This window comes from Cyprinodon variegatus, unplaced genomic scaffold (genome assembly GCF_000732505.1).
Source record: "Cyprinodon variegatus isolate N-32 unplaced genomic scaffold, C_variegatus-1.0 Scaffold364, whole genome shotgun sequence".
NCBI lineage: Eukaryota > Metazoa > Chordata > Actinopteri > Cyprinodontiformes > Cyprinodontidae > Cyprinodon > Cyprinodon variegatus.
Window position 1 is genome coordinate 609,660 of NW_015150817.1, and position 23,250 is coordinate 632,909.

At 35.9% G+C, this 23,250-nt stretch overlaps 2 protein-coding genes across 4 annotated transcripts in view; both read left to right on the forward strand.

Annotated features, from left to right (window-relative positions):
* Window positions 1–4,377, forward strand: part of LOC107092058 — a 7,129-nt gene extending 2,752 nt beyond the window's left edge. For both annotated transcript variants that reach the window (XM_015386340.1, XM_015386339.1), the window contains 3 exons: window positions 96–186; window positions 3,481–3,526; window positions 3,903–4,377. In XM_015386340.1, coding sequence (XP_015241826.1) covers window positions 96–186; window positions 3,481–3,526; window positions 3,903–4,004 — 239 coding nt within the window. In that variant the 3' untranslated portion in view covers window positions 4,005–4,377. The remainder of the gene's footprint in view (window positions 1–95; window positions 187–3,480; window positions 3,527–3,902) is intronic.
* Window positions 4,378–21,899: 17,522 nt separating this feature from the next.
* The window catches only part of LOC107092063 (poliovirus receptor-like), a 47,110-nt gene continuing 45,759 nt past the window's right edge, over window positions 21,900–23,250 (forward strand). Inside the window, exon 1 of one of the 2 annotated variants that reach the window (XM_015386344.1) lies at window positions 21,900–22,244. In XM_015386344.1, the coding sequence (XP_015241830.1) occupies window positions 22,187–22,244 (58 nt within the window). In that variant the 5' untranslated portion in view covers window positions 21,900–22,186. The remainder of the gene's footprint in view (window positions 22,245–23,250) is intronic. The other variant, XM_015386343.1, reaches the window with a different exon arrangement.

A 23,250-nucleotide genomic window follows, 5' to 3' on the forward strand; every position in this document is an offset into this window, starting at 1 on the left:
AGGTTTGTTGAGACAATAACAATATAGTATTTAATTGCAATGACATTACAGTTCACCATCACCCTGCATGATACTGAATACCTCTTTTTTTCCAGGTATTAATTTCTCAAGGCATGTGTTTTTTATTTTATCACCTTCCATTGGATTGATTTTATGTTGCTTCATGCTGGTTGTCTGCCTCTGCAGGTAAGTAATAATAATCATCAGGGCTGCATGTATGATAATGGGTAATAGTATGAAAATTTAGACAAATCTTTAATTAATACAACACTTTTGCATCAGATTTGCCTAATATTTTTTAAGGGGTTTTTAACTTCCTTCCTTTGGAATGGCCAGTGGTGCAGTTTGTTTTGACTAAATTTAGCGAGACACTTTTCATCTTTTAGCTGAAAATAATCACTGAATTGTAATGCTTGAACTACTAAAGTGTGTTTATAGCAAGATTAAGGTCAACTTGAAAAAAAAGTTTTCTGTTATCGTGTCTCTGAAATGAGCAAAAAAACAGACGTTTACCATCATAAATTTGGTAATCAAAAACGTATCATTAGAATGTGCAGAATACTGGGAGAAGGATATTTAAATAATTTTAGATATACATGATTGCAATTGATCAATCCCAAAGCCTGGAGTAAGATTCAGTTCCTCCTTTCATATTAGGCAATTAAAGGAAACATTTACTTGTCATCCTCTGCATATAAGATACCAGGTCATGGGAGAAGCACGCTCAATAGAAACACCAATACTTCCTTCTCTTAAACCTAGCTAGCTTCTCCTGAGCCCGAGATGTTCCAATTTGGACTAAGAGGCATAGGGCCAGATTTATCAAGATCCAATTTTGCATGCAGTAATCTGCGCTCGCAAACTGGAATTTTGCGCGAGGGGCTGAACCATGAAATTTTAATCTTACAGTGACCCCCCCACCCCCTCCAAAAAAATATATATATATATATAAACTTTGGCAACCTTTATTCCCTAAGGTGGTATGTGGCTGAATTTCTACTTCACTGCAGTAAAAAAAAAAAAAAAAAAAAACAGGTGTTTTGTATTGGCCTGTAGAAAAATGCACATACCAAATACCAAATTGCTCACAAGAAGTGACTGTGGATGAGATTACTGCGCGTACGCAATGGGGAGGTCGGGGTTCTCCGGTAGGGCGTCAGGGCGACATGGCATTTAGAACGTCGGACAGCACTTCTGAAAAACGAGATTGGGAGATCCCAGATGCAAAAAAGTGCAATGTTGCAAGGAGTTTTGTGATATCTGGTATTGCGTGGGTCCTCCTTGTGGCTGGCTCCAAATCCATTCGGAGTTCCCCCAACAGCTCCAAAATGGCAATGTTGGATAAACTATGTTTTGATGATCATTTCCTCGTTCATTCCAAAAATATTCAGACGGAGTGAAAAAATGCATTCTCTGCGTCTCCTTGCTTCATTTCGATGTCTCCTTCTTGCGACAATAACCGCTGCCATGTGTGCGCAATTACGCATACAGACCATTTGCACCTTCTTTTGAAACGTGTTAAATATAGAGTCAGATACCGTTAGCAAAATTGCTTTCAGGTTTGATAAATTACTTTGCGAGTGCTAAATTAATATATTTACATGTTCTCCTCCCACAAGACGCACTTTTGCGTGTAAACGCCCCATATTGCATATTCATTGCAGAAAAAGTACTAAATGGATAAGAGGCGCTATTTAGCACGTTTTAAAGACCAAATCCTTTTAGCACGCTGTTGATAGATCAGTTTTTACATTTTTTAGCGTGCGCAGTGAAATAGCTCACGTTTTTATACACGCAAACCTTTGATAGATCCGGCCCATAGTCTTTCTCCTGGGCAGCCCAGAGGGCTTCCTTCTGGAGAAAAGAACCTCTGACCCCTCAAGGGTGTCAGAGGTTCTTTCCGAGGTTCTTTTCAGAGGTTGTTGAGGGTGTCACCCTCAACTCCAGGAAGCTTTCAGAGCAAATGCCCAAGTCACCTCCTAATGAGGAGTCCTGGGTCTATTCTCAGCTTACTGTACACAAATGGTGTATTCAGAATACTTTTTTTTCTTTGAATCAGAGCACATGTCAATCAGGTTACAGTATTTTGCTCATGTAAACATCAGCTTCACATGAGCATTAAGAGTAATATCATGGCTTTGTTATAGTCGTGCTTAGCGATGTAAAACAGAAATGAGCTGAATGCTCTTTTTGTTTCCTGACTTTTAAAGAGAACAAACAATGGGTAATGCCCTCTGACTCACCGCTGTTGACTAGCACTCCTGTATCACATAGTAATGACACTGTGCTGTTTCTGTCTCCACTGTGTTCTGTGCAAAAAGTAAAGGTGCAGTTTGACCTTCTGATGCACACGCTTTGTGTTTTGGCAGGTTGCCTGTTGGTATCAAACTCCTAGGGTTGCCTGAAATATATATAAAGAAATATGTCAGATAATCTAATACTCTTGTATGTATTAATGTCTGTTAGTAGATTTATTCAGTTTTTGCTTTACACTGAAAATGACAGCACAAGAAGAATTTAAAATTATACAGGCAAACACGAGAACAGCTCCTTGGTGTTTGTAATTGCGTTAGACTGATGTGAATACAAGTGTGTCTACTGTTACATCATCAGGATCAGGCAGGTGCAGCGACATGAACAGCTAAAAATACCCTGAACTCAAATCTTCAATAGATTAAAAAGTGGCAAGTTTTCTGTTAGTAAATGTGAACATTTCAATGTTACTTGTGATAGATGCATCAACTTAATATTCTACTCTAGATTAATAGATCATTTAATAACTCCTAAGTTATTACTGACTATTTAATACACACTTTACTGCATAGCATTTCGATTTTTTTTTTCTGCTTCACAAATGAAATTTTTCTTGCTACAAGAAAAGTTTATCTAGATTTGTGCATCTTCATGCATGACTTTACAAGAAAAGATTGCTTGATTAAGATCTTACTGTTTGCTAAGTCAGTCGCTAGTATTTCGCTATAGTTGGGTTCACACAGGCTTTATCCTTTCCAGAAACCAGACTTTAGTTTTGCAAAGATTATGTGTAAATGTTAATGAGTGGTCCAGCAAGACTTTAGAGTTGAAATTGATTAAATATCTTAGAAAACTAACTAATTTGGTTGTATATCAGTGTTTCCAATCTCCTCTGATGGGGCTGTAAGTGCTCTGAAAATACAAACTTCTCAAATTGTCCCAAAAAACGAGTCCAGCTTATGGAATCATTTTTGATGAATGGAGGAGATAAGGTCTTTCAATAATGTTTTGATTAAAGGCTGATAGTAATTGCTTTATTCCCTACGTATTTGCAAGGGAAAAAACCATGAATGTATTTCTGAATGATAAAAAGTTTATTTTTGAATACGTCTGTAACATAAAAGGAAAACAGTGGAGAGCTGTGAATACTTTCTAAAGGCCCTGTAATGTATAGCCTAGCTTCAAAAGTCTCAAAAAATGTTAATATGAGCTTCTTCACCACTACAGGAATTGTAGGAGGAGAAGAAAATCCCAACATTTAGGCGTTAACCAGGTGAGAAATGTCTGTCTGTCTGTCCGTCCGTCCATCTTAGCTCTTCTTTTGCGCTCTACAATGTCTAAAATGCTTAATTGATTTTTGCTATTCTCACTGCTTCTTTGGAAGAGTTTTTAGATGCCAAGCAATTACAAGGCAACCATTTCTACTGCTATTGCTTGTTTAGATTATAACTGCTAAACCAAGATCATAGCGTTATTCTCAGATTTTTTCATTTTTCTTCCAGGCTGTGTGGAAAGGTTTAGCTTCTAGCTGAGCCCATTTAATATTTCCTTATAAGTTAATTGACATGATGACTAGATTTTCTGCTTTCAAAATGTTTTTGCTGTTGTCTCGACAATCTTATGACTGTGACTCTGTCTTTATCCTGCAGTATATCCCGACTGATCCATCGGATAGTTCAGATTGTTGGAGGAGCAAGCAGCAGAGAAAGGGGTACATTGAGAGAATGAACTCAATTTATGGCTATTTCTGAGCTGAGACCCCCTTCAGACATATCAAGGTGGATATATGTGTTTGATGAACATTACCTGCAGTTTTCTTTAAATAAGAGGAGACTCTAGAACAGCGGTCCCCAACCTTTTTTGCACCACGGACCGCTATATGTCAGACAATATTTCCACGGACCGGCCGGGGGTAAATACGATCAAGTAAAATCATACAACTGGCATAAAATCAAATACAAACAGCATAAAAATATAACAATAAGCCAGTCCCATCTAGGAGTAATAGGAGACAATGACACACGTAGTGTGCTCCTGATGTCCAGTCTGCTCCGTAGCTTTGTTTTGGTCGCTGTAACCGCAGAAAATCACACTTCACAAAGATAGGATGTTAAATAACATCGGACGTCGATAAATTATATATATATATATATATAGATATATATAGATATATATCTATATCTATATATATCTATATATATATATTTGTTTTTTTCTGTGCGGCCCGGTACCAAATGACCGACGGACCGGTACCGGTCCGCGGCCCGGTGGTTGGGGACCGCTGCTCTAGAAGTGGTATGTATGTATATAAGCCATATTTCTTACTTTTTTATTTTGTTTTTCTTTCCTTATTTATCTTAATATACTGTATACACCTGGATATACTGTATATATATTGTTTATTCTTAATGCACCTTTTCCTCCTTGTTTGCACCTTCTTTAACTTCTATGCCAATATGTGACGAGTGAATATCTCCGCTGTGAGATCAATAAAGCTCATCTAATCTAATCTAATCTAAGACATATATGAAGAGGACTTATTTCAACAACAGGACCATCTTCATGTTGTCGGGAGTGGTGTTGGATGCAGGGTTTCGCCCTGAAACCAAAGGGTTGCCATGTTTGAACCACAGCTCTGGCTTTCTCTGTTGCTGTGTCCTCAGGCTATAAGCTCTTCACCTGTATTGCCTACCGATGGTGGTCAGAGGCCCAACTGGCACCTGTGTATGGCAGCCTCTGTTCCATCAGTGAACATCAGGGCAGCTCTAGCTATAATGTAGCTTACCATCATCAGTGTGTTTGAATGGGTGAATGATTGAAAGTAGAGCAGGGGTCACCAACGTGAAGCCCACAGGCTCCAAGGGGCCCTCAGAGGCCACAGGGGGTGACCACAGCATCTTCTGAAAATGGCACAACTCACCAGTGGGCTAAGACTGAAATTTTATCTTAATACATTGCTCTCCTTTTTAAATCATTTATAGAGCATTTCATCATTTTAATCATACAGTGCATTTATAGAGATTTCAAGATGAAAATATAAAGAAAATGAGGAGTTAAAAAAGAAACAATGAAAATATGCTTATTATGTATGAAGTTTAGGTGAACGCTGATCACTCCAGTTAATAGGTCAGGATATATATATATATATATATATATATATATATATATATATATATATATATATATATATATATATCCAGAAGACTGACAGTGAAGATAAAATTATTTTGAACTGCATCTAACCACTCCCCTTCTTTCAGTGAGAGATATTCAATTCCAAGCTGCCTCTCACTCTCAGTTGATCAATTAATGAGTTAAATTGACTAAACATTGGAACAAATTACAAGCAAATCCACAGTTTTTTTACTGTGTGAAGTGGAACATGGGAGACAAGACCTTGAGTTGCTAAATATAAGCTTATAGATACTTTCATTATATTCAATGCAGAGATGGGGGTTGTGGAGTCAACAAGTCATCCCCAAGCCATTTATTTGTTCTGCCAAATCACTTAACAATGTAGGATCTAATTTGCACAGTGAAATAAACTGTGCAATTTCATGAGACAGAATGCTTTTCATAATAAAACTGGATAAAAAAAGTTTTCTTTATGTGATTGATTGCACTTAATTAAAAATATGCATTCAGGAGTTGAGTTGACAAAATGAAGACAGAAGGCAAAATAATAACTTTAGCATTTATTGAAAGTGAATATTCAAAGGACTGCTCAGTGTTTAAGTAGAGAGAGTTTAAGGTGCATTTCTCCAAAGTAGTCTAGCTTTGCTCACTGAGCAGTGAGAGGTTGGAGTGGATGATACTAGGATGGTGTGGAGGGGGCTTTGCTCATTATTTTGGTCAGGTTCCCATCCTTTAATTTTGGTCCCGATGCCCTTGATCTAAATTAGGTCCTTCACCCACTGCTGAGATGGATCTGCACAGTATTCATAGCCGTTTTTAGCTTTTATACTGTAACAGAGATGAGGAAATGAGATACCACTTTGAGTTGACTGATTGCAGTAGTTTTACTTCATATTTACTTTAAATCATGTTGAATTCATTTCTGTTAATAGTCATGTGAATACTTGCCATATTATTTTGTTAAATTACATAAATTTAAAAAAGCAATGAAAACCATTTGGAGTTAAATTTAGGGTTGTGGGTTTCTGACAGGATTTTTGAAAAAAGGATGGCTCATTGCTACTTCAGCTTCTGGCATGCAAAAATTATCACTTTGTGTGTGTATGCATTGCTGCTTGTTTTGCATGTTTCTACAGTGTGGAGATGCACAGCTGCTTAGAACTTTACAGCAAATAAGTCATTAATTTATTTAATGATTTTCTTCTAACGATGGTGAACTTTAGTGTCAAAGAAATAAAGATAAGAAACATTTTAATGATAAAGCATCTATCTCTGAACTGCTCGATAACTTTAAAATTACTTCCATTGAAAAGCAACAATGTTGGTGAAGTAAAAAAAAAAAATGTAAACCTAAAGCTGTGCAGTTAGAGATAGTATTTTGAATAAGTTTGAATCATTGTCCTATTGAATCCCATAGGTAAGCTTGAGCTTAAGGTCTGAAACTAATTTCCGAATATTCTGCATATGGATCCAGTTGAAAATAGAATCCTACAACCCCTGCGTGTTTTCTGTTACCACAAAGCCTGAGAAATAGCTTCGTAACTACCTCAGCATTTTCTTTTATGTTTCTGAAGTCTTTGGATATTGCACTGAACCCAAATTTAACATATGTCGTTATTAATGTGTGTCATAGTGCCTCCGTATTTTAGTAGATATTAAAATATCACATTTTTAGCATCAACAACACAGCATTGCACGACCCATTGCTGGTCTACCACTACAGTCTGATTAATACATCAAATCTGTATTGAAGCCATGAAAAGTCTTCAAATATGTTAAGGATTGTTAAGATGTTTGTTGGACGTCTGCTGTCCTGTTAAAGACTCGCTCGGCAGCAGCAGATGGGCGCTGACATGAAGCCGGGTTGTGCTGGAGGATCCTTCCTGTATAAAGCTAGTTTTCCTCTCTAATTTCACCACTTCATTGCTCAGCTTGGAGGGACTGCTGCAAGATTAATGACTGGATGTGATTGGCTGGGCTTCCCTGGATTAAATATGTTTCTCTTAATGCCATAATACACTGAATTTATCTTCATTATGTTGTAAATAGGATCTTACTTGAATTGAATTTCATTCTGTGTTTGTGTTGAATTCTGTTACATGTTTCGTGTTTAAAAGACTGAATTATATCAAATCCTGCCTACTGGGTCTGGTTCTGTTGAAGGATCCTTCCTGTCATTCTATCTTCACCTGTTATTTATCACTATAATAAAGATTTGATTTTTGTTAAGGTTCTTGAAATAAGTGGTTGTAAATTGGTTCTTTTTAAATAAACAAACTGAAGTCAACTGTATCAAGAGCTCTAATATTACTATAGTACAGCGCTTCAGCATATTTGGTGTTATTATTGTTTCTCATGTAAACAGAACAATTCTTCTGGTCATTTTGCAACGTCTAAACAATTTAGGTCTAAAAAGTTTGTGGTTGTTGTTCATCAGTGGCAGTTCCAGAAAATGTTGGTAGGGGCGGCCAGTAAGCTCTATAAAAAGGACAGGAAAAGCATAAAACAACTCAAGTTAGTGGAGCCAAAATACATCAAAATCAAACTAATTGCATCCTGCAACAAACCATACAAAACAGGTTTGTGGTCGTTGTTCATCAGTGGCAGTTCCAGAGAATGTTGGTAGAGGCGGCCAGTAAGCTCTATAAAAAGGACAGGAAAAGCATAAAACAACTCAAGTTAGTGGAGCCAAAATTAAACTAAATGCATCCTGCAACAAACCATACAAAACAGGTTTGTGGTCGTTGTTCATCAGTGGCAGTTCCAGAAAATTTTGGTAGAGGTGGCCAGTAAGCTCTATAAAAAGTACATCTTTTTATAGAGCTTACTGGCTCTATAAAACATCTTTCTTTTTTTTTTTTTTCCAAATAAATCACTAAAAACAGACCAGATTTTCCTGAGATCCTTGGAAATGAAGCTCTGCTCATTTATTCATTGGTGGAAGTTAGATAAAAATGTTTTCTAAATAATCACTCGACCTGATCTAACAACTTCTATGTCATTTTTCTTTTTCTTTTTTTTTTCTTTTTTTTTTTTACTACAAATTGCATTTTTTAAAAAAACTTTCACATATTAACCCATCTCAGAGGTTAAATGCGGTTTGTGGTCCTTAAAGAATCCTTGCATTGGATATGAAAAAGTGTGGAAACCCTGCCTAATAAAACACACTGCTTTACCAGTAACAACATCAGAGCCTTAATGGCTGTTTTTCATCACAAATGAAAGATCTTCCTGGCCAATAAACTGCTGGTCAGTTTTCTGACCTAAAGGTGTTTGTGAAAATTGAAAACCATCCAAATTTCCCTTGTTGGTTTATTTTAGAGTTTGCAATTAGTTTTTTAAACTTCTTTTATTTTTTTTTAGTTGATAATGGGAAGTAATTTTAATCATTCTTTTTCTTCTGTTGTAAAACAAATGCTGTGTTAGCCTCAGTACTAAAATGCAATCTATGTTATTCCTTTGAATCCAGGAGCAGTGAAGTACCTGGAATGCTAAGTCAGTCTACTAAAAAGTCAGAGGTTGTTGTCTTGGAGTTTATGTAGTAATGCTGAGTGACCAGTAGAGGTCATCATTTATTATTATTATTTTTTCATATCAAACAAAATCCAGTGTCCTTATCCCTTTATTGGGCACTTTGAAAATCTATATTTCAGGCCAATAGTGTTATTGAAATCCAGAACTATACCTTGTTACCTTTGTAACATAAAAAAATATGGATATTGTGATGGCAAAAATTAATGTCAATGTTATAACAAGATAGGCCAACTTGCCTGAAAATAACAAAAGTGATTCTGTAAGAAATTATGAAAAACACTCTGAGGGTGAAAGAAACATTTTTTTTGGTGCAAAATAACCTTAGAGGCATTAATCCTTATACTGGCACTTACATATTTTAGTTTATAAACCTAAATTTAACTGTTAACTAGGCATATTAACTTTTTTATTTTTCAGTTAGCTTTTTATGTTTTCTTTTAACTTAACTTACAGTAGGTAATGTATCATTCAAGGGCTCATCTAATTAGTCAAATGCCAAAATAAGATGTACAGCCATGTAGCAGTATCTTTGCTGAATGGCTGGATATAGATCTTTTGCTTCTAGACCTTATTGAGAGACTGGAGGGGTGAGGCTCCAATTATAAGGGGTATGCAAGGGATCCAAAATGCTAACTCGCCCTATAAAGGGTTAATTGAAACACATCCATCATTCAATACATGAAATCAGCTCAGTTCACAAAGTATTAAAACCAAACTTTCATTTATTCATTTTTTTTTTTATTGACTGACAGCAAATCTAAGAGGGGTATAAAATATTTTTGCATTTTCTATCAAAGAATGTTTTAAATATTCACAAACTGAATCCTTAAAGATAAGAATTGTTACGTTTTCATAATGTTAGCCTTCTAAATATGATGAATAAAAACAGGAAATGGATACATTGGTTCTACTGTCATCAGATGCTTAATAAGACATTTACAGAGTGGAGCATTTATTTCAGTTTGACGTTTTTTAAAATATTTTATTAAATGGAAATTTCTATCATCAGAATCAGGTTTATTGCCAAGTAGGTTTGCACTTACAAGGAATTTGACTTGGTGTTGTTGGTGCAGACAAAAAACAAAACAAAATAACAAAATAAAATAGAATATATATAAATATATATACACAGAAGCTATATACAAACAGTAGACTGTGCGTTAATGTAACGCAGAAATCCTGAATGGGGGAGAGAAACATTGTCCAGTGTCACGGGTGGCTCTTGGCCTTGTTGATAAGGCCGATAGCAGATGAGAAAAAACTGTTTTTGTGACGGGAGGTTCTGGTCCTGATGGACCGCAGCCTCCTGCCAGAGGGTAGTGACTGAAATAGTCTGTGACTGGGGTGGGAGGGATCAGCCACAATCTTCCCTGCACGCCTCAGGGTCCTGGAGGCGTGCAGCTCCTGGAGAGATGGAAGGTTGCAGCCAATCACCTTCTCTGCAGACCGGATGACACGCTGCAGTCAAGTTTAGACTGATTGAAATATTTCTGACAAATATCAAAATAAAAAATGATCCAGTTAAAGGAATGCTTTACCTCCTTTGCTGTTTAATAAAGCTATTTAACCATTAGCAATAACCATAAGAACTCGCTAGAATGAAACAGGCATTACAATTGGGCATCAACAACACCGTTATGCATTATTTGCAGTTGATGCATTGTTAGTTTTTAAAAACATAGAAAAGTCCAAAACCGAATTATTAGCAATGATCAAGTCATTTGGTAAAATCTCAGGGACTAGATTAGACAAATATATATGATTTAGAAACCAAGTTGGCAACCTAATTTTAAGTTTTACATCATTTTCCAACCTTTGGATTTATATTCAACAGATATTTTAACACATTAAAAAATATATAACAAAAAAACTGTAGGCTATTGTGAAAACCGTGATTGCTGTTTGATGCCGAGTAAAATCAATACTCAAAACGTAAATCCTCAGTTTTAGTTTTCAGCTTAATTAGAATAAATAAAACAATTAGTCCAGGTGGAATAGAGAGTAGATGTAAATCTTGGGCTATAATTGGGTTGGGAAAATTTGGGGACCTTTATAATACAGAGAACTTTTGACATTTATTTAAAAAAAACAACAACAACAAAACAGGGAAACTGAAACACTTTAATAAATGTTTAAAGCTGAGGAATTGGATTTGTTTTATTTTATTAGAACCAAACAAAACTAAACATAATTGACTGAAACATATATTTTTAAGTCTACAGAAAATTAACAAATTAAATAGAAGTGTTCCTGTATTAAAGTGAAATTGAGAAAGGTACAGTCTATCTACATACATACATAGAAATCCACAAAAATACAAATTACATAACGGCTTCAAATACAACAGCTAAAAACCACTAGCCTGATAAACCAGACTATATGTGAGATTAAATGTGTAATTCGCAGGCAAAAATTATTTTGGCCGCTGGCTGGTGGGGCTAGTTTACTAGGCTAGAAATATATTGCATGTTATATTGACGGGAAAAAAGTAAATGGCATCATGCATGCACAATTTACAAATAAAAAAATACTATAGCATTAACAGACATGTACTTGTAGTTCAGTCTTGATGTGTAATCTTGAAATTATATGTAGTATGTGATTACCATAACAATATTATCAATACATGTATATTACATGTACATCATCAATTTAGCAATTTTGGCACATCTATATTATTGTGCTCCATTAACACATTAATTTTATATTAAGGTAGTTTACATTTCATTCAGAATAAGTATCTACATACACATGACGTAGACATAGTTATATTTAATTACAAATACACTCTAACAAAGAGGCTTGAGCTAAAACGGAAACTGAATGGGGTGGAATGGTTCTCCAGCCACAATAATGGGGCTAATGGGGCATTTACATCTGAAAAGGGATCATGAGTTGATAAGTACTGTTGGGGGGACTGGAGACAGAAGAAAATTCTCACATCTCTGGGATTTCTTCTGTTAAAAATAAATATATGGCAAAAAAAAAAAAAAATTAACCCCCAAACTATTCAGTAAAAAGGCCTCCTAAATATTGAGGAACCAATCATTTTGTCTGATTTGTTATTAAAAAAAATATTAAATCAAGAAAACATAAAATTCTGGTATTGTAAAGCCCAAAATAGAAAATATAGAAAAATAATGCACTTTTCTGTTTGTTTGTTTTTTATTTACCTTTTTTTTTATATATATAAAATATTTTTTTGTTTACATTGTGAAAGCCTTGGGCCAGCCCAAAAATAGGTGTCTGCCCTCCAGGCATATGCCCTGTATTACCAATGGCAAGTCCAGCCCTGAAAGTATCTACTTACATCTTTTGACATCACTTTAATTAATTAAGCACATTTGGTCTCCACTTTGTGCTTTTTTTTTAGTTGTTGAACTTCTACGTAAGTATTCTTCTCAGATCTGAAATATACCTGTTAAGAGTGAAAATTAAAGCTAAATGAAATAAATGGATAAACAAATAAAAAAAAAACTAACTGTTGTGGTTTAAGTTTGTGGGGTTAGTTTGTTTTCTTTTTCAGTTCCACCATTCGTCCACCAGATGGTGCCATCTGGTTATTCCTGTCTTGGAGGGCTTGCCTACACGTCTCAACTACCCACACCTGCAATGAATCATTCATCACCTCAGAGGAGTCTATGAGCAGCTGACTGTCATCACCTCTTCGCCAAAGTGTTTGCCTGTTTTGGGTAGTCTAGCCCCTCCGAGCTTTTGCTGAGTCAATCGTTGAACCTTTGTTGTGAATTCATGCTCTTACCTTTTTTTTTTTTCTTGTAAATCTTTGGCAGGAAACCAACAGATCTTTTGGGATTTTTCAAGTCCTTCCAGCCCTGGAAGAAAACCTCTCGAGACGCTGAGAGCTCCACAACTCACCTCTTTTGAATTCCAACCACATCAAGATTTTCAGTTGACAGTCTGCTCGTCTGTGCCACCATAAACTTACCTGTCCGCCCTCCGACGACTCAACCACCTTCAACCAGCCAAGGCCTCCACAAACTGGAACCTCTGACCACCCTCCAACTCAAGCAGCTAGATCAAGTAAGAACAGAGCCTCAGTCTTTTGCATTTTTCTCCCCACCAACTGTGAACTCGCCTTATCACTCTCTCCTTTGTGCAGTTGCACTTGGGGGGTTCTGGCCGAAGGACCCCCCAAGCTGAGATAACCCTGTTTCTGTCTCTTTAACGGGAAAAAAAAAGAATCTTTCAAACTTTAACTATCTCTCTGTGAGTGTTTCTGCATGTGGGCAAGAAGTATTAGACCCATCGTGACACAAACGGAAGCAGTGCTGTTATCTGGTTAGTGTTCAGATCCCAATCGAGGACCATTGATCTGCTTCTAGCACTAAGAAGAAAAGCTTTCTTTGCACTTCCAGTTAAACTAGCCTCTTAAATTAATTTCCTAAACTTAGTTTGCATGAAGAAATTGAACTGTCTACATTTAAAAGCTTAGCATTCAACCTGAGTAGCAAGTGAATAGCAGAAAACTAAAAACAAAAACAAAGATTTAAGAAGTTTGTGAGAAACTATTCTAATTTTCTTGGACAGTGATGGAGGAAAAAATAGGATCATGTAGCAGCTTGGAAAGAATTGTTGCATGTTTTAGGGAGAAAAAATTATTCATAATTGTAAAGTACTGAAATCCTGTCCTTGTTTTTTTTATTTTCCAAATTAAGTGCTGTTAGATTTATTTCAGTTAATTTTAGAAGGCATTTTTTTTATTTCATCATACAACATGTACTCCAATAATTAACTCGATGTAAAACAGTCATTCATTCCACTAAAAGGCATTTATTCTTTACCACTAGTATCAGCAACACTGTATTGAGTTTATATTCAAAATTAGGATCTAATTAAAGATAAATGTCCTCAATTACAGTACAGGGAGTGGAACTCCTTTCAATAAACTTTAAAAACGATATTCAAACCTCTTTGTTCTGTGTTCATAGTCGGTTCCTCTTACAAGTCACCGTTCTCTCTTTTACACTCTTTTTCTTTTCTAGCCATAATACACATTAAGCGTTTCAAATAAAGGTTTTGTTTTTGCAAACACAATTAGAAATTACAAATGAAGGTTTTTACAAAGTACTCTTCTTGTAATTAGCTCTTATGGAATATTCATAAGGAAATTTTACCTGGTTGCCAGAAAACCTGGAAGACAAACATATCCATCTTTTCATGCTGCAGTGTCTAAACATCTTCACCATTCCACCTTAAAACAAACATCATTTAGTTTATTTCTGACATGCAGATAGTGGATCAATGTTTTTACAGTTTCCCTAATGTCTTACTGTAAGTATCATCTTATAAAATTGTTGTTTCAGTGGCTGGTAGGAAATTTCAGATGATTAAAAATTGTGTCTTATTGAAGCCAAGCAAGATGGTTCTAACACCTATGCATTAATGCATAAAATTAAATATTGTAAAAGTCTTTGAAAGGAACAAATTGTCTAACCAAAAAAAAAAAAAAAAAAGAGAGTACTGTGCAGCTTGTTACTTGTGTACGGTCTAGCACTTCAGTGCTTTCTGCTTTATCTCTTAGCTCTACCTTTAAGGCTGGCTGCTAGATTTATATATAGGAAATAAATAACTTTTTTCCTGACATATAATGGCCACCTTATCACAGTAGTTTGTAAGTCCTAAACCAAAGCCTAAAACTGTAATCTTCTCCAACGGGACCTGATGGAAGTTTCCAGAAAGATGGTTTTCCCCCACAATGTAGCGGTTTAACTGTCCCCGCCTAGTAGGTAAAAACGAGTACACTTTTTTCCACACAGGAAGTGAGAGTCAAGATGTTTCTAACTGTTGCACAGTCTTTTTTCAGTTTTATGTTCAGTTATTTTGCTATTCAGGTTCATGAATAAAAGGTGTAAAGAAGTTATGCAATTTTCATTTTTGGATTACCTGCCTCTGTTTCCAGTTTAACCTTTCATTAAATCATCACAAGAAATTTCACCTCTGCCTCCTTGCTTCTGCTTTTGGGTCAACTAACCATAATCAAATCGTGACACAAAGTTACAGATAAAAATTAACTCTTATTTATCATCTTTGTTATTTAATAAAAATTTACCGGGACCATAACAATTCTAGAGATCTCGAATTGCAGAGATTTTAACTCATGCAGGGGTGACTTAATATTAGTTTCTCTAGCATAATCATATTAGTAGACATCTTAATGCCATGTGTTTTTCAGCGGAGCTGAATACAATATAGAGGCAGACAGGCAGTTCTTCAACAATGAATACATGAAAGCTCAGCAGTGTGTAAGCCTTCACTGCGAGTCTAGGTGGCATGTAGGCAATGAAATGGAATAATGTAATAGATGCAAAACCCCATCACAGACATGGGCAATGTGGAGTCAGCAAGTCATCTCCATGTCATGTATTTAATCTACCCAGCCAATTAACCAGGTGAGTCCAATCTGCACAGGTTAATTCACGGTGAAGATTGGACTCACCTGCTTCAGTGGCTGGGTAGAACAAATACATGACATGGAGATGACTTGTTGACTCCACATTGCCCATGTCTGCCCCATCATGCACCGCAACATATTTTTGCTAAATATTCATAACATAAATTCGCCAAATATAAGAGGAACATCGTAGTTTGGTTTAAAGAAAGCATTTTAGTTGTATTATGATTTAGTTTGTTGAAAGGATTTTACAGTTTGAAGAAATAGAAAATTACACCATATGCCAACCGTCACAAGGATGTGCATGACAAGGAAAGTCTATATATACTGCATACATCAAGTAGTTAATATTGTATTACTTCTTGAGCTCCTTGATTTATTTACTGTCACAGGTAGGTGCTTTGGCCGGAGAGTAAGTGTTGGGGCCGGTATGGTTTACGGAGGGCTGGCCCTTGCACGCTGAAATTAGGACTGGCCCACGTCACAGATTATCAGTCCGAGCCTGGCTATAGGCTACCAGCCAACTGAACTGAAAAGCCAGACTGGCAGTCGAGAGTGTCATGATGTGTTTAGAGGTCTGACCCAAAATGCAGAGAACCACTCAGAGAGCAAGGCAAAAGGTTAAACAGGTTTATTAAGGTAAGGGTAGAGGGGGTTGGATCTGGAACTCAGAGGGCTGGTGAACAGGAACTAGAAAGTCTGGAGAGGATATCACAAAGATTAGTTCAGGGACCGTGGGAATCTTGGATGCCGCAAGGTTAATGCTAGTGAGGGACTGACGTCTGGGGGGGTTCTTCTCTCACTTTGAAAAGTAGTCAGTGTGGGTTGATCCAGAGAAGAGGGGACTCGTTGGAGAGTGGACAGGTAGACATTCGTTGGACCCGGAGGAGCAATAGAGCGGACTGCCACTTGGAATTCCTAGACGTGTGGAGGTTAATCCCCTGCTCAGTGTGAAACACAAAACAATCCTTCCAGGGAAGGAAGGCCAAACATCCAGCTTACAGGATGGCTTCCTGCCGAAAGGCAAAGACAAAAATAAAGTTAGGCTCAGTGAAACAAAGACTCAGGTTAGACTCAGCTAATCTCAGCATGGCTCAACTGGCAAACACTCCTGGCACCGAGGTAGTGACAGTCCACTGCTTAAGTACTCCTCCCGATAATGATCCAGGTCGCCACCTGATGGTCAAGGGAGAGACAAACACAAACAACAGACCACACCAACTGGATTCCTGACAGAGAGAGACTTAAAATTCAACTTTAAGAGACCTACAAGATTCAAAGCACAAACATACAGTAAAAATGATTGAATCAATGATTTGGTATAAAACCTTCAATATTCAGTCTTTGTCAAAGATATATGTGGGAAGAAACTCTAAATTAGATTTTGCTGCTTGTGAAGGGGTGGGGGGTGGGGTGGGGGGTAATAATCAATTATACAGATTAAACGAAAGCCATCCATCTATCTGGGAATCATTATTTGCAGTCTTTGTTAGTTTTACTACCTTTCAGTTTTTCATGATGGATGGATTGATGGATAGATATTTTTTCTATTTGAAATTGTATATATCCAGGGATTCCCAATATATCTCCTGTTACTATTTGTTTATATATATAATTTTTTATTGATGTTCCTGATTATTTAAAGCAATTTATAAATTAGACAGTAAATGGTATCTGTCTGTCTGTTGTTGTAAATATAATTGTTTTTTTCGTATTAAATAAATATTAATGTCTGAGCTCATTTTTAGCAAAATAGCAAAACCATCATAAGGCCCTGTAGCTGCCGCACACAACCTTTCAAGAGTGTCTCCACCAACTTTTATAACAAAGTTACACCCTTGGCAGCAGAGAGGATTATTTGGAGTGGTCTGTCCTGCATATGGGAACTTTGAACAGCCTTTAGGAAAAGCAGGTTGACCTTTCTACAAACTCAAAACATTCTGAACAAGATCTGTTTAAAATGTTACCCTTAGTTCAGCCAAAATGAGCCATCAGAGAGTTACAAACTCAAGGCGGGCACTGAGACAGCCTTGAGTTTGTAACTCAAGGCTGTCTCAGTGCCCGCACTGATAACATGCATACTTGTACTCAGCCAACTGTGTCTTTCTCATGCTTTAAAAAGACAGGATATATCCATATTTACAAAACAACATGCTCAGTGCCTGTATGGGGGTGGATTGTAAATGGTACCATTATAAAATTCCCGCCTGTAGCCAGTATTATATCATTATACCCTTATCTTTCTACACAGGTGGATCATTTGATCATACATGATGTTTATTTTGTATTTGGAAAAGCTGGGGATTCAGGTATTATATAGATATATAGATTTAGTGAAGATATTGTGATAACAGCATAAGAGTGGCACCATATTAAGTTCTTGAGGAAGGGGACAAGTGTAAACAGTCTGGAAGGAATTTATTATTTAAGGTATTTTTTTGCATTTTATTGATGATAAATATATTGCATCAATATGAGGAATTTAAAGATGTATTAAAAAAAAAAACATTAGCAGGTCTTTGCATTATTTAAAGACTACTCCAAAATTAATGTGAGCTTGTTATTATGACCACAGAGAATTTACAGTCTACGTTTTATCATCAACAGTGGATGTAAATGCCTTCTCACTTATGGTAGGTTGCGTCTTACTGTATGTACTTTTACCAGCCTATAACTGCTCATTTAAAATGTTTGGATTTGACATAATGTCTTTAACAATGATGCTGTAATAAACCAATGGGTAGGAAAATCTAGAGAAAAAAGGGTATTTCAAATGCTCTTTACCTGTTTTTTTACGACCTACATGGATAAAAAAAAAAGTGTTGATCTTATAAAGATTTTTAAAACTAGCTCCATTGTTCATGTTTCAATTCGTTTTCTTCATCCTTTTGCGATGTACAGCATGCGCTTCAACAGACATCTGTTTTTACAGGCGACAGTTGATCAGGAAGGAAGACGGGGGGTGCAGTGGAGAGGTTCTTAATCAGAGCAACGAGACGTAGAAAAAACGTGGCCAAATTATTTAGCCCTACATTGTTTAGGTGCAAAGACAGGATGCAATCTTCATACTTTGGAGCATCCCAGCCTATCTTCCATTTTATGGGGAATTTATGCAGGGCTCACTTAACCAAACACAGAAATCAAAATACCACTAGAAACATGCAAATGGTTGGTCAGCAGTTGTGAAATAGCTTTGATGCTTTTTCCAATAAATATTGAGTGTAAATAACTTTCTAAGTTCTATTCAAAATATGTTCTTTACTCTTAAAATTGATATTCTAAGGAATATACCAACCTTGCCAGCTTCTTTGTCAAGGAAAATAACTAAATGTATGTCTAATGATATGAAACATGTTAAATAAATTCTAGTACATTTATTATCTGTTTCTTAGGATCCATTCATGTTGATAATATTCCTTCTAAAATATGGTTAACAAGAATAGACCACTGTTTTACTCATGCATGTGTATTTTTGTTTTGCTTAGACATAACTTTCTATAACCAGAGCAAATTGTATCTTTGTACGTCAATTAGTTATTGTTCCTATTACTGTAGAACTGATGGAATAAAAACCAGATGAGTTTCAAGGGTAAGTCAGATACAGGGACAGTGAAGCAGAGTAATTTCAAAATAAGAAGCGGTGCCCAGACTGGTCCTGCACTTTGGAGGACCAACTCTGCCATATTTGAAAATAGATACATAAATAAATAAATGCTCAATAAATATATAAGAATACAATTAATTGCCAACAAAAATACAATAAACAAATAAATGTAAGTAGAAATTAAATTATACAGTGAGACATAAATGTATATAACTCTTTTAATTAGCTCCTTTATTTATTTGCCTTTGTAATATTTACCTTATTTATTTTTTTGTCCTATATAATCTTCAACTTTATTTTTTTATTACTTATATTTTTAAGTATTTATTTATGTGCATGTTATAATATTTTTGTCTGTTTTATTCTTCCTTTGTAGTTATTTCTTCAGATAAACACTAGGTGGTGCTAGAGCACCAGCCCTTTTTCCCATTAGATAAAAAATTGCTCTTATGAAATAGTTTTCTTTTCTTTTCTTTTTTTTCTTTTTTTGGCCCAAAATAGCATTTATGAATTTAAAAGCCAAGCAGTCTATATCTTTGTAATTTTGCTCCACGAGACATGTTGCACCGCCTCAATAGTTAAAGTCTTGTCCTGGTGAAAGGCCAACTGTCCAGGTAACTAAACAATTTTTTTTACCTCTGTCACCAACCACTTAGTTTATAGCTTAACATCTTTAATGGCCTCTACCAGGTACCAAGGAACGGTTTAAAATTAACTCTTAGATTAAATTAGAAAAAATAAATAGTTCAAAGCATCTCATAGATGTAATTATTGATTTGCGATAATGGTCACCATTAGGGACTCCCTGATGACATCTATTTGGCTGATATAATTTTTTATGACATCTACAGCAGACAAATTACCTTTCATTTGTTGAGCATTTTATTTAAAAACAAACATAAGACAAAATGATTACAGTTTGTTAAATTAATAAAGTTATATTCAGTTAAAATGTGGCATCTGGATTAAGTTGCTTTTTCACTTTCTGTTTATTGAAAGACATCTTGGACTTGAAATTACCTGAAAATATGTAAAATTTTCTGAAAACAACTGCATTTGCCCCTAATTTGAGCAGGAAAATAGAATGATCTGTCAATGGAATAAAATCTTTAACCTTAAAATAAGATTAATTACATATTATATACTTGAAATAAGATAATAGTGTGTGTTTTTTTTAGTCATATTTTAAATGTAAATCTTAGTCCATCCTTAAACTGTCACATATACCCACTCAAATCAATAGAAAATAAACTTAAAGATATTCTGGAATCCTTGGCTTTGGATTTAACTTCTCTTGTATTTTTATGTAACATCGAAAACTGCCTGACGACCTTTAAGTAAGTGAAACATATGCATGGAAGATATTTATGAGTGCAAGCAATTACGACTAAGACCGCCCACCCTGAGGCTCTTAGTTTATCATATAGATTCATCCAGAGGATGGAGACATCAATGTTTCCCTATGTCTCCAGAAAAAGAAAAACTGTTGAATAATGGGATAATCTCGCGTTTAAAGACTTATAGCAGTTACATGTAAACTAGAAGCAACTGTATTGTACAGCGTTATCTGTTTGCTGCACCTGATAACTTAGAGCATTCATATAAATCTTGTTTCTTTCTATCTTTTTTTGTGCTGTAGCCTTCTATTTTGTTCTTTTTTTTCACATAAATGAAAGACAGTTAAAAGGGAACTCCATCTAGTCTACTTTGTTAATGGCTGTTGGTTTCTCCATGCAACGTATAAGGGGGCATGCAACCTGAGCCCCTGTCCCCAAACATGTCTGTGCATGCTACTGCTCATCGGGGTTTATTACTCCACTTGTGTTCCAGCCTTTTTAAGCAAGCACAAAGCTAGTTGACGGGTTTATATATAAAAATTAATTTGTTAGTCGATGTCAAGTGATCCTTTTCTCTTTCCACCATACAAAGGAAGTTCACATCTGTGTAAACTTGATGCATATAAACATTGATGCTCAATATTCCACATTCTCAACAAGTAAACAGTAATTTCCAGTTGTCTGAAAATCGAAACTTTTTGCTCTGACTGCTGCAAATCTCTAGAAATGATTCTGTTGAAATAAAAAATCAACCCTTAACCTACTGAGTGAATCTCTGATAGCTGATTCCTGCTCAATGTTTGTTTTCAGATCCGAAAGAATAGGTTATAATAAACAGATCTCAAATATAAACAATAAGTAAAGCTACACTCAAAGTTATTCTTAATTCTGGCAGATCAGAGGCGTAGCTAAAAAATTTTTATAAGGGTGGCCAGGCAAAAACCAATGTACACTGAGGGGTGGCCGAAAGTGGATAGGCGCCAGAACCTCAGGGTCAATTAACCTTTTCCAAAAGGAAAACTAACAAGCACAAAACCAATATTTTTTAATGAAGACAAAGAATACTTTCTTACAGCCTTTTCTAACAAATTGACGCATATATTTAAACATATGTGCTCTCCAGATAAAAGATATAGTGGATAAAATTCTTTCAGGTTTGAGTTCTGGGGCGAACATCTTTTCCATTGTCATTACTAACCTACTTTTATCAATAATCATTCTGAATAAAATTGATATTTACAAGCACTAATATCTACATAAATTGATTGCTTAATAAGTTTTTCTTAAAATATTTATTTATGATTTCACAGAAGACTCCTAAATGATTTGCAGAGACGCATAATTCTCTCTTTACCCCATAAAACACAAAATCTAGTTCTGAATTCTGTACTTATCATCTTTAATGTTAGTATATTGATGTACATAATTAACCACAGTGCTTTTTGTTGTCAAGTAATTGTTACTATATGAAAATTTTAAATATTTTAAATATTGCACTTGAGATTATTACTGCTGCCTCCTTCTGTTTTAAAGGGTGGACAAAATTGGTAGAGGTTGTTAGTGATTAGCTCCGCCCCTGTGGAAGATACAGCATTAAACAGATTCTCATTCTCAAGGGTTTAGGAAAGGTTTAAGGAGTAAAATATTTGTTTTCTGGCATATCTCAATTTAATTACATTTATTTGATGTATTTGTAGGCATAATTGTCTGCCAATTTATCCATAGACCATCTTTTTTCCATGTATTTATGTGTGCCCTCCATTTCAGTGATGTGCTGCTGCACTTGCAGCTCCGCTAATTTTCCTCTGCTACTAGCGATGGTGGCAGCTGCTACAGTACGCACCTAGGGGTGCTGTGCGCATAAACGCAGATAGCTTCTTCATCTCTATCTCGTCTCCATATGGTGTCTTGATGTCAAGCAACGTTATTTTGTTGGTGTTGGCGTTCGTCTGCAGCAGGGACGCGAAAGGTTTGTACATGAGAGCTTTTATTTTCAGGAAAGGAATCGGGCAGGTTGTTGTTTTCCAGGGGAGATAATGATACGTGTTGGGCTGTTTTTGTCCGCGGTCGCCGCGTGCTCCGTGGTAAACCCTGGATGCGTTATTTCCACGGTGGCGTGTCCCTTTGTTATGTCTTTTGGCTGCAGGTTTCTTTTCGCGCAAAATAGCAGTTTAAAACGTTTTTGTGTGTTCAATGAAGTGGTAAGCAACACTCCCCTCCTCGTTTCTGCGAAACAACTGAACCCGGCTTCTCAACGCAGTCTGACTTAATATTTATTTTTGCATTATTCGTTTTCTGAACGTCGCGGTGTTATTTAAGGTCTAACCCTTTCTACTAGGAGAATACTGTTCTGTTTGCTATTGGCTGACTGGCCCTTTTCATTTATATTGAAGTGCTCACCACTATGACCCCCAGCTTTCTAATAGTGTATATGAAAGCTCACTAATAGTGTATATGAAAGCTTTTTAGTAGTGTATATGAAAGGTAAAGCTTTTCACCACTGTATGAACACTTTTGAGTAGGTTATATAAGAGGGAAATGTTTTCAGTAGTTTATGTGAGAGCTTTTCACTAGTGTTTATGCATGTTTTTCAGTATATTATATAGAAGAGTTTAATTTAATATGTGTATATGCAAGTTAATTCTTATTTATGTCCCTGGGGGCACCTCATACACCACTGCGTACTGCAATACTCTTATCACAGAAAGGACCGCTTTCTCCAAAGAACTGAAAGGTATTAATTACACGGGTGTAACTTTATATTTAAAGTTGGTGGGAACATTGAGTTGGCCTGAAAGCTTTCATTAGGTTTATGCATTTTCCAAAAAAGAGCTCAAACATATATTTATTGAATGCTTTCCTATCCTTAAAGGACTCAAGAGAACCACAATACGCTGATAGTTATAGGTAATTAGACAGATGCCTTTCAGTGCATTATACGTATATCTAGGGCGGTAAGGTGTCAAGTAATGAAG